The sequence below is a fragment of the Aedes aegypti genome, chromosome 2, assembly GCF_002204515.2.
Source record: "Aedes aegypti strain LVP_AGWG chromosome 2, AaegL5.0 Primary Assembly, whole genome shotgun sequence".
NCBI lineage: Eukaryota > Metazoa > Arthropoda > Insecta > Diptera > Culicidae > Aedes > Aedes aegypti.
Genome location: NC_035108.1, coordinates 274,146,615 through 274,164,372, shown reverse-complemented (window position 1 = coordinate 274,164,372; position 17,758 = coordinate 274,146,615). Strand labels below are relative to the sequence as shown.

The following is a 17,758-nucleotide window of genomic DNA, read 5'->3' as shown; positions in this document are numbered from 1 at the left end:
TTTAACTACAACCCTGGAAGACTCTATTGCTCTCGGATGTTCGAGATTGTGTATCGTGTCAGTAGAATAAAACACCTACCCCCAAATGGTAAACAAGCGAGAAAAATGAATTTCATAATCGCTCTCTCTTTGGGGCTTTTGTTCGCTGCTCCTGATTATCAAACTTGTCACAACTTGTGATACATAGCCGATTATAGACCGTTACAGATGGAATGTTTTTCTTCGCTTGCTTTCATAATCAGATGAGAACGAATCCTGTAATGCTTGATCCTAATAAAAATAAGGCTGCCCGAGAAATATAACTATAAACAATTTGAAAACTCTTAGTTTGATTATTATTAATTTTGTACTTACACTTAAGTGTATTTATTTAAAATAATAAAATACTTCTCATACACAAGGTTTTAAATATCCTACACAGTCGTAAGTCATAGTTTGTAGTATCTTAAGCGAACCCTATACTTAAAAGTACAAAATTGCATTCCAGTGCGTTTGCACCCTACCATCGTGTAATGTCCGTTACTAAAACGGTTTCTTCAGGCTTTCGAAACTGATCCCCAGCGGCCTGCGTGAGATAAACCAGTTGACCGGAAGAGGCACTAGAGCTGCTGATCCTGCTGCCTGACCCTCCTACAGCGTGATTGATATCCTTCGAGAGCACCGTTACGACAGGTGTTTGCTTTGTCCAAGTCTTGCTTCCACCTTCGGTTTTGATTTTAGTCAGGTCAATGATATTCGTAGTTCGCTTTTTACATGTTTTGGCGATGGCAGCAATAGTCTTAGGACTAACTTTGACAGGCTGTTCCTCAAGTGAGTGTACTGCAGTCTTGTGACTGTTTGAAGCCGTTTTGTTCCGATCGTGTGTCTTGAGATGTCGCTTCATGTCACCACCGCAACGGAACTTTTTCTGGCAGAACGTACACGAGTGCGGCTTTTCTCCGGTATGTATCATTCGATGAGATTGAAGATATGAGCTTGCTCGGAATGCTTTGTTGCAAATATCGCAAACGTGATTCTTCTCGTTCAGATGTATTTTCCTGTGCAGTACTAACGAATATCTTCGGGCAAATTTCTTCCCACAAAACTCGCATTGGTGCGTTTTCTCGTTCGAGTGGATGGAGGCTTGATGGTACTTCATGTCACCCCACTGGCGGAAAGCTCGACCACATTCTTCGCACTTGTAAGGCTTCTCGCCAGAATGTAACCGTTCGTGCACTTTCAAAGCACTAGAAGTGAAGAAATTCTTAGGGCACTCGGTACAATGGAAAGGCCGTTCATTTTTATGCTGCAGTTCATGGTATCGAACCGCCGTTTTCGAATTGAACACCTTATCACAGTCCGGTTCTTCACAAGGATACTTTTTGCTAGCCTTTTTCGTTCCATCTTCGTTGATAGTTTCATCTGCTTCATTTCCATTTGCTTTTTTACGACCTTTCTTTTTCCCTGGTGGAGCTGACGAAGACGTAATTACACTTACATCGTAAATCTGCTCCACCCGTTCATACTGCTGGCCATCAGCTACTAATTCGTCGTGATCTTCGCTAACATCGTCCTCTCCGACATCGTCATTCTCCGATGGGTAATATTCTTCAAGTTCACAATCGCTAAACTCCACATCGTTGCTATTCTCCAGGCTGTTTTTATGATGATCTTTCAGAAGTTTGGCACCAGTTAGTACGTTCATGTGCGGTGGCGTAGTAAGGTTGAAATCCACAAGCTTGGCTATCTCGTGGTTCTCAATGTCGTTCGTACCGAGACTGAGAATTTGAATACTGTTCATATCACATTCCCCTATGGTGGCTTGCTGCAGGGATGATTCAGTGTCCATAATGTAGGACGTCGATGGATCATGGCTCGAAGACAATGCGTGAGATAGAATCGAAGGGTTCGAGGACTGCCGATTGGTAGGTTGGTGATGCTCGGCTGTGTCTTGTTGATGGTTGGCATCTTTCAAAATATCTGAAAACAGACAAAACGGTCAATTATTATTTTAACGATGTTATTGAATGAACCTAATGTTTCACGCTGAGGGTCGTTTTCTCGACTTTCCAGAGCATGAAGTATCTTCGTACTTGTCACACAATGTACAAATCAAAAATGCTCAATTGGCAAAGAAAAACTCTGTTAATAACTGCGGAAGTGCCCATAAGAAAACTAAGCTGAGAATCAGGCTCTGTCCAGTAGGGACGTATTGGCAGAAAGAATAAGAAGAATAAAATTGTTGGGTGAATGTTTAACTCACTGAATTTCGGTAGGTAGCGTAGTCATGATGCCGACTACTAAAAATAACATCGCTCTCGCTTTGATATCTACATGTACACGACGATATATGCGTCAAATGTACATCTCATACATCCGAAGGACGTAAGCGTAGCGAAATAATGATACCATGTGCTTGGGGTAATCGAGTCCAGTTCGCCTCCGAGCGTCAGGGTCTCTCAAGGTCTCTCGTCGTGTACACGTAAACTTCAAAACGTTAAAACCTTATAACAGTTACAATAATTGTTGACCACTTGACTCACCTTGATCCTGAAAGTCGCCCTTGTTGATAAACAGCACAAAGTTGTCATTGCCAGAGTTGATATGGATCTCTTGAGCGTCGACTTCGTTGTTGAATTGAATCTGCTTACCGATATCCGTCGTTACTGGCACTACCTGTTGTTGTTGAGATTGGAACCAAGCTTTATCGTCCACAGTGTTGCCACTCGATAGAATCTTAATGCGTTCCACAGAGTGCAAACCCAGACCGTCATTGGTGTCCGTGTCGACTGCGTCCTGAACTTTCTGTACCACAGTTCTGATACCTTCCAACATGTCTTCGGTTTCGCTGAACTCCCCGGCTGCCTCCGGATCGGTGCCGCAGGCTGTCGTCAATACAGAATGCTGCTGATGGTTGATAGTTACTACCGAGCTCAACTGAGCCGGTTGCTGATAAACCGATTCGGTGTCTGTATTGCTGACTCTTTGTGAAACGAAAGTCTTGGGATTAGATTGATATGAAGGCTCTCGTGATTCGTCCTCCGGAATCGCTCTGGAGGATTTGTCGTTCTTTAATTTCTTGGTGTGCTTTACACGAGGAAGCTTTGGTTTCTTTTTGGGGTCGTTATTTTTGCTTTCATTGCTGAGATTTTCTGCCAATGGCTCGTAATGTCCCTTCAAATGAGTGAAAAATTCCAATTGATCATCGAACGAAACACTGCAGAGTTGACATGCGAATTGCTTGAGGGGCTCTTTAGCGATGCAAGTGTTTGACAAGCTTTGATGCTCACTAGAAATAACTGAATTTCTAAGGAATTGATCCGGAGGGTTTGTACTTTTGGGGTCGCCTAGTTTTTTCGCCAGACGCTTCTTGTGAGGAAGGTAGTTGGTCACGAAGCTGTTGGTGGACGCATTAGTCACAGCAGATTCCTGATCTTCATCCTCATCGGAACGGGAATCGCATTCAATCAGGTCTTCTCGTGAAAGGAAGCTTTCCGTGGACATGATCTCTGAGGATGTTCTCACCAGGGTGGAGGTTTGTTCTGATGGGGCCATTTGGTAGGTGATATAGCGTTTTGGAGATTCCACACGCCTGATAGGGGCCAGTGGTGGTATTGTAATGCACTGCTGAAAAACCACAAGTTTAAAAAAATGGACGTTAACCTTACACAGGACTGGTAGCAGGACTCTTTTTAGAAACTTTGCCTTTATTTAAACACAAGTTTTTTTTAATGGAAGGTTTTAAAAGCTTTTTTATTCAGAATGTTCTCTAAAATCATTAATTTTCTTATTCTTGAAGTATTTTTTCTGATTCGAACTAACTAACCAAGATTTTCCACAGGGAGTACTCTAAATATTATCCAAAATGAAGTCCTTCCAATTGCAGCTACACCATTTTTTTTTCATTAGTTACTCTAGCAGATCTTCCAAAGATTCTTACAAGAGTTCTTCCAAGAAAATCTCAAAGATTCCATTCAGTGTTTGAAGAAATTAGTTTTTCAGAAGCCCCTACAAGAATTCCGCCGTTTTTTGAGTTATTTTTCAAACATTGTTTAACTTTTATATGAATTACAACACTTACAGGAATTCTTCAAAAAACTCTGTCAATGATTAATCATTAAGTTGCTCCAAAAATGTCCACACTTTCATCAGAGGTATTGTTTGCTGTTTTCTAGAGAATACCTCCAGAAAATCTACAGTTTTTTTTCCAGGGATTCAATTGATTTTTTTGTCAATAGTTATATTAGCAATTAATTATGGAAAACCTCCAAGACTTCCTCAGAAGTTAGGGAGCTTTACAGAGATTCTTACAAGAATTCATCAGGAATTTGCAGAAGTTTTGTCAGAAATTACTATGTGATTTATTTTGTTTTACCTATACTTTCCGGTTTTTTAAAGTGATTTTTCCACTAATTTCTTAAAAAATGTCCTTAACGTTTCCCTGGATGACTTCCTTGGGAAATTTCCCAAAGAATTTCTGCTGAACATTCTGAAGAAATCATAAGAGAAATCTCTGCAGTAATATCTAAATGATACCTTGATAGAAATTCTTGGTGGAAATCTAGGAAAAACTGATCGGTAGTTCTGGAGGAAATCCTAAGAGATCAGTGGAGACATATCTGGACAAATTATTTCATGAGAACTTAAAAATGTCCCAAACAAAAATATTGGACAAAATCTTAGCGAAATCGATTGAAGAATCACTGGATAATCTCCAAGATCGTCTTGAGAAATTTTCTAAGAATTCCTGAAGAAATTCATGGTGAAGCATCTTTAGTAACTTCTAGGATAATTTCATTTTCATTTTGCAGCGTTTGGTGGGGCAATGAGAGCGCAAGTCAGTCCAAAGCCGGGGGCAGGGATAGGTAATGGCCGTAATAGTCTATGCGGACCACTTGAACACCATCGGAAATGATAGGAAGGGTTGGGGTAGGGTATAGGAAATTGGAGAAGACTTGACACAGTAATGCGATTAATGCTGCAAAATGTAAATGTGCTGAGAGCAATTTAATTTAAGTTTTGAAGTTTGGTTTGTTTGATTAAAATTTCAAACAATTGTACTAGTAAGAAAGAATGAACTGATCGCTTTATATAAATTTAATAAACAACAAAGTAATAACAATATGAGAGTGATGCTAAAAACTGCTGATGGCACGATGCGACGCTTTAGGAGCTTTTGATAATGATTGAACATTACTATAAAGAACGCAATTCAATCGATGGTGACAACTTTACAAACTTTATCTGTTTTTATCATGTACAGATATAAAATTATAATTCAGTTCACTGATTGGCGGTGCTGATTTATATAAAAATATTTGATATTATTAAAATGAAATGTGTTACTTACTCATGATGGTCATACTTCCCTGACCAGATTTTTTCTGTTTTGAGCATCCTTTTCGAAGCTATTCTATCCAGTTATCCATTGACTGCTTACAATTCTGAAATTATTCTTATTGTGCATGCTCATGCATTATATTAGTAATGATCATAATCATGCAACAGATAAGAAGGTGAGAAAAAGAGAATTAGGAACAGTGATTAGTTATGAATAATTATGTAGTTTTGTTAGAATAATAAACAATTAAACAGCACTAATGAATAGCTTAAAAAATGACATTACAGCATAGCTGAGCCTTTCGGATCATAAGACCGATGTATAAAAATAATTTGTTTCGAAATTGTCCGCGTGGTCTTCTAGTGCCCCTATTAGATCAGAATCAGTCATAGACATACATACCGAATGCTCGCCATGACCCTATGACCAACATTTGTATATGTATAGCCTTAGCTGATGTGGCTTTTCTAATAGGTAGTTCTTTCACTCATTGATTGTCTTCAAAACCTTGTCAAGTATAGAAAATTGATTTTATTTCATTTATTACTACATTGAAACTACATTGTACTTGTTGACTATTAGGTATTATTTTATGTTTAGCACTATTGATATTATCAAGGCCAGAATTCCCAGTGAGTGAAGAATTTTATAGTACTAGAACACCATAGAAGATCGCTAAACATTACCTAATCATGGAACGGCTTTTTGCTCTATTATTTTAAGTAGATGCTATTGATCTCCCTTTGCTCCTATCCGCAACCCGGTGCACGCGCCCTGTTGGTTTTCGAAAACCTCGTAGAAGATTACAAACCGTCAATGGCATTCCCAATTACTACCCCACATTGCACATTCAAGGGTCTGACTGTGCTCCTAACCCACCCTCAGTTTGTAATCTTCTCGCCAGATTGAAATTATATTTTCCCGAAGTGAAAGTAATTTTGATGATTTATAGCCGTACTATGCAGTAGTTTAACCAGAATCTTTAGGTCAGAAGACAAAATCTAAATTTTGTAATAAAAAGGTTGCCATTGCTTTGAAATTCACCCAACATCTTATCAAAGCTACTAACAACAGCGATCAATTATCAAAACTCATCGCTCCCTGGAAAATATAATCCCAAGCCCAGGGTAGTAACTTCTAGGATAATTCTTGATAAAAAAAAATCTTGAAGGTGTATTACTTATATCAAGAAATTAATTCTTTGGAAAAATAGGTACCTGAATTAGTTTCTGATAAAATTCCTGAAAACATTTTTGAAAAATGCATACAAAAACACAATTTACAAAAACTTATGATTAGAGAAGTAATACTTATAATTAAAAAAAAACATGGTAGAATGTTTGACCAGATTTCAAAAACAAAATATCATTAAAACTCTAATCTCCTGATTCCTTTTTGGATTATTTTCGTTTCTTGTATGGAATCTTTTTGATTCTCGTTCGGTCCCTTTTTTGTTTCTGCTCTTTCTTTTTTTAAAACCTTTTTTAAAGTCACTTTAAGCCTTGCTTATAAAAGTCGCTACAAGCCCTGCTTTTAAAATTATGAACTAAGACTCACGTTCTGGCTCGCGGTAGTGTTGATAGATATGGTTGTGCTGGCTGGACTTGACGAAGACACATGGAACAACTTGGCCGGGGTGCAATCGTTCTGCAGCAAAGGATGGATGGATGATAAGAGCTGTTGGTTCGGTTGTTGCTGTTGTGTCGCTTGTACGAGTGATGGTTGCTGCTGAAGTTGTGTGGTATTCTGAATTATTTGATGAGAGTGCTGATGATGGTGATGGGGATGATGTTGCTGTTGATGAGAGTGATGATGCGTTCCATGGTGGCTATTCAACACATTTACCGTGTTATTGAGATTAGCTACATTTGAATGCGTAGTACTGAGAAGCTGGTCCTGATGATGGTAGTGGATAAAGCTGTTTGCTGACGCAGGAACAGCCATGTGATTAACGCTAGCCAGACTCTGCGAGTGTGTCGATTGGGTCAGTTTGTCGTGTTCAGTCAATGAATTTAGGGAAGACATATCCTGAAAAAAAATTGAGATAAAATTACCATTATTATTAGAGTGATTCCACTTATCGTTTTTGCTCGACACTATTTATTCGATTCTAATGCAAGTTATAAGTGTCGTTTCAAAATTTCAGCTCATTTCGATTGAACTTGAGACTGCACAAGCTTTTTAAATTCTGTATGGGATATAATATGGGGAAATTAATTTTTCAATCGTTCACAGTTTTTGCCCACGTACTCTTTAGGGTTAATATTATGTTCATACTGTTGTATACATTTATCAGATTTATCAGATTCAACTCTTTTGAAGACGGTTTTTAAATTCGAATACCAGTAGATTGGACTACGGAATAAAACGTATATTTTTCGATAAAAACGACAAGCGCTATTTTTGGTGAATAGGGTGCCGGTACCAATGGTTGTAATGTACCAGTAGATTGGACTATAGAATAAAACGTACATATTTCGATAAAAACGACTTGTGCTATTTTTGGTGGATAGATCGCCTCTAGTTTAGTCGATTTGCCAAATTTCAGCTTTTTATTTCATCAAAAAGTCATATAAATAATTAAGTTTACGCAAAAAATTTGCTCCCTTGCACCAATAGTTGCCGTCGTGTTCCAGTAGTGGATCAACGGATGGAAGCAGTTTTTAAAATGGATGTATAAAAATGAAGAAAAGTCCCAGAGATGTTCTTAATGCTTCATTCGAAAGATATTAGTAGCTGTTCGAAGGGAAAAATGTTAAACCTGTGTAAAAATTTGCCTTTTTGTTTAAAATTCCTTGTATAATTCCACAACGTCTACTACTGGAGCACTAGCGCAACTACTGGAACACGTGTACCAATAGTGGCTCAAGCGATTTTATGTTAAAAAATTAGTTTTATCACTCTTTTTATATTTTTCCCATATAGTAGAGGTTGAAATCTTTCTGTTGACGCCAAAAGATCTCTGCTATGGCTTTTCGTTATTTTGTTATGATTTTTTATAGCTTAGGTAGTCCACTAATGGCACCGGCACCCTAGTTCTAGTTTAAATTATTTTTCAATTTTCAGCTTTTTATCTTATCAAAAAAGTCATATAAATAATTATGTTTTCACTAAAATTTCGCTCCCTTACACCAGTTGCCTTCGTGTTCAAGTAGTGCACTACTACATGGATCAAATGATGGTAGCAGCTCTTTAAATTGATATATAAAAATGAAGAAAAGTCCCAGAGATGATCTTTATGCTTTATTCGAAAGATTTTAATTGCTGCTTCGAGGTAAAAATGTTAAATCAACTACGTACCATTAAGTCACCAGTCACCGTGCGGCCTCCATTCACCGTGCACATATACAAATTCATACAGAATATTCATACAATTTTTACAAATTATTCTTTTGTCAGCAAAATAAGATAAAACTGATGAAATGAAGTAGTTTTTGTCACAAAGCATTTTGAAAAACCTAATTTATATAGTCAAAATCATGTGAATTCTGTTTGATAATGATATTTTTCAACACTCTTAGTAGAAACACCAAAAAAACACATTTTTTCATTTTAACGATAGAGTATGATTTTTTGAAGTTCTTTGCATCATACCGAATGGCTACTACTGGAGCATTAGTGTTAAACGTGTACCAAGCAATTATGCTCAAAAATAATTGTGTCACTCTTTTTATATTTAGTTTAGAAGTACCAATTACTTTTATGGAGCTACGATCTCACAGTTTACCTTACAATTTAGGTCGAAACAAACAAGTTCAAGGATACATTATCACAAAATTTAGATTTCTTCCTCTTTGGATATGTCCGGAAAACTTAAACGTATCTCCATTGTTACAATTGAAAGCGAACACGTTTTTACAAAAAGCGTCTAGTTTTATTTCGTGCTCATTACTAACTGTTCAAATGGAGTGAAAATTCTAGTTGCTATGGATACCGCAGCAAACCATGCTTACTGCGATCCAACTCATAATTTGAAATTCAAATTTGCATTAAGTGCTATAATTTATTATGGTTGGTTGTAGTACTGGCTTAATATTATGGGATGGTAATATCTCCCCCCTAAGAGAGAACGTAGTCTTGAAGATGCCGTGGAAGTTTGACGGTTCTTGTTGGTCTCGATGGTAGCGGCGTTGAACTACCGGATGGTCCTGGCTGATTGATTGGTTCAGGCTGATCTTGATCTTCGGGAATATCAGGTAGGTCTTGTGCTGACAAGAAGGACGAATCTTCAGCCGCAATCGGTACTGGTTGCTCTCTGGGTGCCTCTGCACTTGATGCCATTCCAAAATCGCCCAACAATACAGACAACGGTAATTCAATTTCCGCTCTTTCTTGTTTTGCAGAATCGTTCACTCGAAGTTGGTCGATGTGCGATCGTATTAACCGCTTTCGCCCAGATGCTGCATCCAGAAGTACATTGTAATGTACGTTCCCAATCGCCTCGATTACAACTCCGGACTGCCACCTCCAGCTCGAATTATTTTTATGAACCTTCGCAAAGACGGTTGCTCCTGCTGCGAATTTTCGTGATTGAGAAAGTTTGATTGGTGCTGGTGCTTGTGGAGGCGCTGACGAAGGCTTGAGTAGATCCAGTGTTGTTCGCATTCGTCTACCATTCAATACTTCGGAAGGGGATTTACCGTCGAGCAGATTGGATGGAGTTGATCGATAAACCTGCAGAAAAGTTTGAAGAGCTGCAGATGCTGGTAATCCTTCTCCCTCCTGGATTTTGCGAAGCGATCTCTTAAGCGTGTCGACGAACCTTTCCGCTTGTCCATTCGACTGGGGATGGAACGGTGCGGTGCGGAAATGTATGATGCCCAGATTCTCGCAGAATGTACGAAAATCGTATCCAGTGAACTGTGTTCCGTTATCGGACACAATCACTTTTGGTACGCCGAACCTGGCGAAGCTCTCTTGGAGGAAACCAATCGTAGCGGATGCTGTGGTCGATTTTGTCCGGAAAATTTCCGGCCACTTTGAGAACGAGTCGACGATTACCAGATAGCTGAATCCGTTGATCGGTCCGGCATAGTCGACATGGATGCGTTCCCATGGTCCTTCTGCGCTCTGCCACGGATGTGGCTCTGATTGCGGTGGTGATTTTTGTGCATTTGCACAACTGGAGCAGCGTCGAACGTACTCACCGATGTCGTCGTCGATGTTCGGCCAATAGATGGTGCTCCGAGCGATGGCTTTTACTCGCTCGATACCAGGATGACCTCGATGTAGCTGCTTCAGAAGCTTTTTCCGGAAACACTCCGGTATCACCAGTCGTTCCATCATCATCACGCACCCTTGAAGTAGCGACAATGATTCGCGCCGGTGGAAGAATGATTGTAGCGCCGAATCTCGAATTGACTTGCCGTTGCTTGGCCAGCCATTTTTGATAAACCGGATGAGTTTCTGCATTATTGGGTCATCCGATGTAGCTTGCTTCACCATTTGGAACGTGACTGGTAATTGCTCGAAGGTGTTATCCAAAACGTATTGCAGATCGGCGTCGACATTGACTTGTGCCACGACGAATTCTTCCTCTGGACGCTCGTGATTGCTGATGAGCCGCGATAGTACATCGGCGTAGCCGAAATTATTCGTGGACACGAACTCGATTTCGAAATCGTATCCGAGCAGAGTGAGTGCCCATCGCTTCAGCCGGTTGGCCGTGTGAATGGGAATTCCTTTCTTCGACCCGAAGACTTTCACGAGTGGCTGATGGTCAGTCTGCAACTTGAACCTTCGTCCCAACAGCATGCGGTGAAACTTGGTGACAGCAAAGACCAGAGCGAGCGCTTCTTTTTCGATTTGCCCGTAGTTTTGTTCGGCCGACGACAGTGTTTTGGAGGCATGCGCAATTGCCTTGATTCGACCGTCGGGAAAGCGATGCATGATGACCGCTCCTATGCCAGTTTTGGATGCATCACCGGCTACGATGATATCGAGCGAGGGGTCGTAGTGGGTGAGGAGTAGATCCGACTGAAGAACGTGCTTGATGTCGGTGAAAGCTTGTTGGCATTCGGCAGTCCAGACGAACTTTGCATCTTTCTTCAGCAATTGATCCAGCGGCCTTCGAAGCTGATGCATTTCACGGATGAATTTTCCGTAAAAATTTACTGCACCCAAGAATGACCGCAGTGTGGAGACATCAGTTGGACGTGGCATCGAAGAAATGGCAGCTGTTTTCTCCGGATCTGGACGCAGTCCATGTTCGTCTACTATGTGTCCCAGGTACTTGATTTCCTGCTGGTAGAAATGGCATTTTTCTAGTTTCAGGTGGAACCCGTATTCCTGCAAACGGTCGAAGAGGATGCAGAGCGTTTGATAGTGTTGCTCCTCGGTTTCGCTGAATACTATGAAGTCATCCAGGAATACTTCGACGCCAGGAATTCCAGCAATCATGGTATGCATCAGTTGCTGAAACGCGCCGGGTGCTGACTTGACACCAGGAGCCAGCCTGTTGAAGTTGAATAGGCCCCGGTGTGTGTTGATGGTGAGCAGGCGTTTTGATGCGCCATCGACTTCTACCTGTAGGTAGGCATCCGATAGGTCGATGATACTGAACACCTTGCTACCGGCCAACTTGGAGAATATGTCTTCCGGCGTTGGAAGAGGATAGTTGTGCGCTTCCAGCATGGCATTCAATCCGGTCGAATAGTCGGCACAAATTCGAATTTTACCACCAGGCTTCCGAACCGCAACGATTGGTGCTGCCCAGTCGGAGTACTCTACCGGTGAGATGATACCCAACTGCTGCAGACGATCGAGCTCTGCGTCGACCAATGGAATGGCGTTGTACGGTACAGGGCGTTTGGGTCGGAAGACGGGCCTGGCATCTGGTTTCAGGTGGAGGCTGACTTGGGCTTTATGGCAGTGTCCAAGAGTATCCTGAAAAACTTCGGGAAACCGCATGAGGAAGTGCTTTCCAGAAAAGGAATTTGAATTGGAAGGATTCACCTGATTGACGAACGATGACAATGGTTTCGTCCACATGTCGAAGAGGTCCATCCATTCCGAGCCGAATAAGTTGAGTCCCTTGACTGACGTGACTCGACACAGGCCAGGCTTGATGATGTTGTTGACTCCAACAAGGCAGGTGAATTCCCCCAGCAGTGGAAGAGGGTCTCTGGATGCGGAGAGTGCTTCACAGGTCGATGGCTTGAGTGCAGGTGATCCAATCTTTCTCCACGTTTCTTCACTGATTATGGTGATTGGTGATCCGCTATCAAGCTGCAGCGTGGCTTGACGACCGTTCAGCGTTGTTGAGACGTACCGGTTGAGTGTACCGGTGTGATTCACCGTGTGAACGACGTTGGCTTGGTACTTGGTCTTCTTGTGTTGCTTCTTACCTTTCCTCTGGCTTGGATGATCACCAGTAGGCACGCTTGATGGCTTGGTGAAACAACCGCAGTACCCCTCCTTGTGTCCTACACGGTTGCATGATTTGCACAGATGGCTGCTGTATGTGCAATCTTTGACGAAGTGCATTTGCCCGCATTGCCAGCATGGCGTCTTCGGGGATTTGACTTCCGGCTTGAACGAAGATTTGGAAACGTCTGTTGGTGTCTTCTTCTCGCTGATGGCGTGCACTGTTGCTTTGGAGCTGGTTGGATGCTCAATCAAATTGTTATCCGCCTTCAGATTAACGAGCTGCTGGAACTCGTCGATGAGAGTTTGAAGAGTCACTGGCGCATCTGGTCTCTCGTTCTCCATCCGGGTGAGCAATCTCGTCCGAATATCCGCATGCTTGGTTGCCTTCAGTCCGGTGACGAACACCAGACATTTGAATTGGTCGATTGTCAGGTTCGCAAAATCGAAGTCTTCACACGCTCGGTTGACCCTTCCGCCATACGTGATGACGTCATCGCCTTCACTTTTCGTCAGTTGGAGGCACTGGAACCGACGACGGAAAAGTGAGGTTTGTTCGCCGAAAATCTTTTTCAGCGTTTCCACCGTGTCGTTGAACGTGATCTCCCTCGGCAATCGTGGGAGGATGTAATTTAGATACCGACTGTGGGATGTAGTATCTAGTTTTCGCAGCAACAGCCGAACTTTGGCTGCGTCGTCCAAATGGCGTGCGTCGCTCTCGAAAAGATCCGTGTACCGAGCGAACCACTTCTCAAACGTGATGCCGTTCTCTGGGTCGAAAACGAACTCGCTGATGTTTGAGGAAAGCGCTTCCAGGGTCTGCTCCGGATTCGGCTGATTTGGAGCTGCAATCCGCTGCAGAAGCTGGGTGATCTGGAAAATCGCCGTTTGGATGTCTCCGATCGGTTGCTCAGCACGTGTTGCGGCCGGTTCTCCTGATGCTTGCGCCATTGTCGAAGTTTCGGCTTTGCAATTTGCTTCGATTTTCAATTTTCACTAAAACTCGTCGCCAAAATTTGTTACAATTGAAAGCGAACACGTTTTTACAAAAAGCGTCTAGTTTTATTTCGTGCTCATTACTAACTGTTCAAATGGAGTGAAAATTCTAGTTGCTATGGATACCGCAGCAAACCATGCTTACTGCGATCCAACTCATAATTTGAAATTCAAATTTGCATTAAGTGCTATAATTTATTATGGTTGGTTGTAGTACTGGCTTAATATTATGGGATGGTAATATCCATAAAATCTTAAGATAAGAAGATGAGCCAGCCTCGGGCTGCAAATCTCTTAAATAAAGATATCTATCTATATCTATCTTAAGATAGGCCCAGGCCATAGTTATTGTAGAATTTGGAGAACAACTCATATGTAAATCTCAATGAGTTGCGGACAAAATTGTTGGATGGATTTTCACTAAATCCAGGGCAGCACTCTCACATAGTTCATTAGGATTTTCAAAGGACGTAATTCTGATGCAATCCTGGGTCTAATTTAACCTAAACAAGATTATAACAGAATATCGGGAGTGATTCTTACAACATTCTGGATAGTATTTTCAAATATTTTATAACATAACATAACTCACTTCATAAAAGCTATAAAACTATCGTTACAAACATCAGACGTTGAGTGTTAAGCTTTCTCCAGAAGATTTGTTTAATTGACTAATTGGCAAGATTTAGATTAAAACATGGTAACACTGTGTCAATTATCGAACTTTTATTAAATAGCTACATGATATTCGGTAAAATTAAAAAAAAAAAAGATCGAAATTATCAGCACAATTAAAAACAGGGAAATTCTTCCTGAACTCACCGAAAAAACCGGAAAAAAATAATTTTGAAATAGAAATTTGGTATTTTTAACACTAATTTGCAGCTATGCACTACCAAAACCAACCAATACAAAAATTTCTGTGAAATCTGTCAGTTGTGAATATGTGAAAAAAATCTTTTGAAGGATTTTTTCACACTAGTTTAATTGCGTCTCACTCATGTTCTCACTGCACTGTCATATAATTCTCTGAGAATTTTGCTCTGAATTTTTTGAAATGTTGTTAGATTAGGCCCAGGGTTTGATCAGAATTCAAATTATGCCCCATTAGAGTGATGCAAATTTTGAAATGTTTGCTCCCCTATGCTTTAACGATTTATATTATGGTAAATAGCATCCTCCCAAAGTTTGAAATGATTCGGAAGAAATTTGACTGTGCACAAGCCATTTTAAGTTTATATGGAGATTACTATGTAAAACGCCAACTTTTCACCAAAACTTTCAACCTTTGTATCTCTAAAAATAACAAAAAACATCAAATTGTTTTTACACTATTTAATAATTATATACCTCCTCTTTCACATCAATGCTTAATTTAAGATATGCCTACACATTTAACACGATTTTTACACGAAAAAATGTATGAAGTAATGGGTTTTACCGCCCGAAAAACATTGCATGATTTCGAAGTCTGGTATAACAAAGATAATTAATCCCGACAGTTACAAAATAATTATTTTCTAATAGATTTACTCTTTATTTGATCCAACATATGTTCAGAAGTGCACAATTCGGTTTTGTAATGATTGAATTGGATGGAACTTGTATGGTGCACATATGCACCACTGGGCGCACGACGCACAAATTAAATTTAGTACCTATCTAGTATCAAAATGCCATTATTTTTTATACATTCAACATAAAATTGTTGTTATCAGCTCTCTTCGCAACTTTAACTAAAAATCGTTGGGAAATATGGCAAATCTTTACGAAAGTTATACAGATAGGGATTTCATCGGATTTGCCCATGAAGATTCTGATGCTTTGAGTGGATTTGCCGAAGTTACTGATAAGGTGGCGAAAATCTCCAAGCGGCTCCGAAACAGATTAGAACCAGAAGTAAGTTCAAAATTAGAATCGTATCGTAAGCGGAATTTCTATTGAGCTATATTACAGATTCCGATACCGTGCAGTTTATCATTGTCCCCGAAGGAGATGAATCGGAAGTGGGGAATTTGAATATGCGCAATGGTGAAGATGAAGTTTACCAGTTGACAATGCTTCCACTAACGGAAAACATCGAAGTATTTGATTTTTCCTCTGAAGTGGATGACTCAGCAACAGAGTTAGGTAAAGAAGAAGATAAGAAACTACCCAGTTCTTTTAGGAAAGATATATAGTCATCAGTCCAAACTCGATCCAAACTCTGAGGCCAACAAATAAACTGAACAAGAAATCGGTGAGGATGCGCTCATAACATGTGGTAAATTCAAGCAATATACTTGGAAAGGGGGCCCAGATAGCCGTAGCGGTAAACGCGCAGCTATTCAGCAAGACCAAGCCGAGGGTCGTGGGTTCGAATCCCACCGGTCGAGGATCTTTTCGGGTTGGAAATTTTCTCGACCTCCCAGGCCATAGAGTATCTTCGTACCTGCCACACGATATACACATGCAAAAATGGTCATTGGCATAGTAAGCTCTCAGTTAATAACTGTGGAAGTGCTCATAAGAACACTAAGCTGAGAAGCAGGCTCTGTCCCAGTGGGGACGTAACGCCAGAAAAGAAGAAGAAGACTTGGAAATCTAGTTGCTAATCGACATTGTGAAAATACCATCTTCCTGTATGTACGTGCCAGGGAAATAGAGATACACTCCTATAGCTGATTTTATGAGCCGAAATCATGTTGAAGAAATAGAACGATTCATCCACTTCAACGATAACGCCTCGAGGAAGCAGAGATGGAAACCTGGATATGACAAGCTTAAATGCACGTATTTTCATTGATGTAGTAAAAACTTTTTAGAAGAAAGAAAAGACAATTTACTACTACTACCGGAGCCGGAACAGAACATTGATGATATAATGGTGGCAACAAAAGCCATGGCTGCAGATACAATATTCGTCAGTACAATCCAAACAAACCTCATAAGTTTAATATCAAAATTCTTTGAAGTGAGCTACGATCTATAAATATCAGCTAAATATGTTTTGCTATCATCCATAAGTGAATCTGAGGTAATATGTACCCTTGAGGCAAAACGACCCACGGTGCTCTTTTAGGCTATTTGCGAAGTACATACGAATTGACAAGAAAAAATCCGCGGAAAATGTCTCAATTTTTCCAAAACATTAATAGAAACACCTAAAAGTCGTTTGCCCCGGGTGTGCCTATTACCCCACATGCCCCTATTCTTCTTTGGACAGGATTAAATGAATCCACCGCATTTTTTGTACTACAAAAGCGTTTGAAGAAAGCACATTTGAAAAAATACTATACTGCCCATAAACGCATAACTGTCCCATGTGAATAGGAAATCCAGCAAACATGGGCCTGACATGCATTTATGGGCAGTATAATGTTCTGTATGTTCCTGGTGGTGCATCAGAGCACCACTTCATATTTGATTTTAAGCTACCTTGGACACTAATTCATAGTTTAAAAACAAGGTTTTGTTCTACGATTTTGCACAAAAATGTACATTTCTATTTTTAATCATGTAAAAAAGTCATGGGCGGGATAGGGTTAATTTCTTCAAAAATTCTTTGAGAAATTTTTCAAAATAATCCTAATTTCTCTCAGATTTTTTCTAGTGATTTATCCATAGACATCTTCTAAAATTCAATTAATATTTTCTCCTGAAATATCTCTAGAAATTTCTAGTGATTTCCTATGAAATCAGGATGTGTATAAGATTTCAAGTAGAAATTTATCTGAAGATACCTTCTATAATTGCTTCAGAGTTTCCTTTTCAAGATTCCTACAGAAATTCTTCCACCAATTCTATGAGATTTTCTGAAGTAAGCCTTGAAAGTTTGTTTTGCGAATTCTTCCAGGAATGTCTCCAGGGACAAGGCAAGAAAATCCACGAGGTATTTCTGAAGAAAATCCTAAAGTAACTTCTGATAAAACCTGTGTAAGTTTTAAAGTCATCCTTAATGAACAAGGACTTTGAAAGAACTCCTGGATTCTCGAAGAAGTTTTAATAGATTTCAAAGATAATTTGTTGAGATAATTGAAAATAAAAATCAATCTCGGGATAGTATTTCGCAGGATTTTCTGAAGTAATTTCTCGAAA

The 17,758-nt window shown here is 40.1% G+C and overlaps 1 protein-coding gene across 6 annotated transcripts in view; it reads right to left on the bottom strand.

Moving 5' to 3' along the window:
• Positions 1–327: 327 nt before the first annotated feature.
• LOC5570430 overlaps positions 328–17,758 on the bottom strand; it is a 32,617-nt gene continuing 15,186 nt past the window's right edge. For 2 of the 6 annotated variants that reach the window (XM_021845103.1, XM_021845104.1), the window contains 3 exons: positions 6,878–7,348; positions 2,523–3,606; positions 328–1,959 (listed from right to left, as the gene is read on the bottom strand). In XM_021845103.1, coding sequence (XP_021700795.1) covers positions 500–1,959; positions 2,523–3,606; positions 6,878–7,348 — 3,015 coding nt within the window. In that variant the 3' untranslated portion in view covers positions 328–499. The remainder of the gene's footprint in view (positions 1,960–2,522; positions 3,607–6,877; positions 7,349–17,758) is intronic. The other 4 variants (XM_021845105.1, XM_021845106.1, XM_021845107.1 and 1 more) reach the window with 4 other exon arrangements.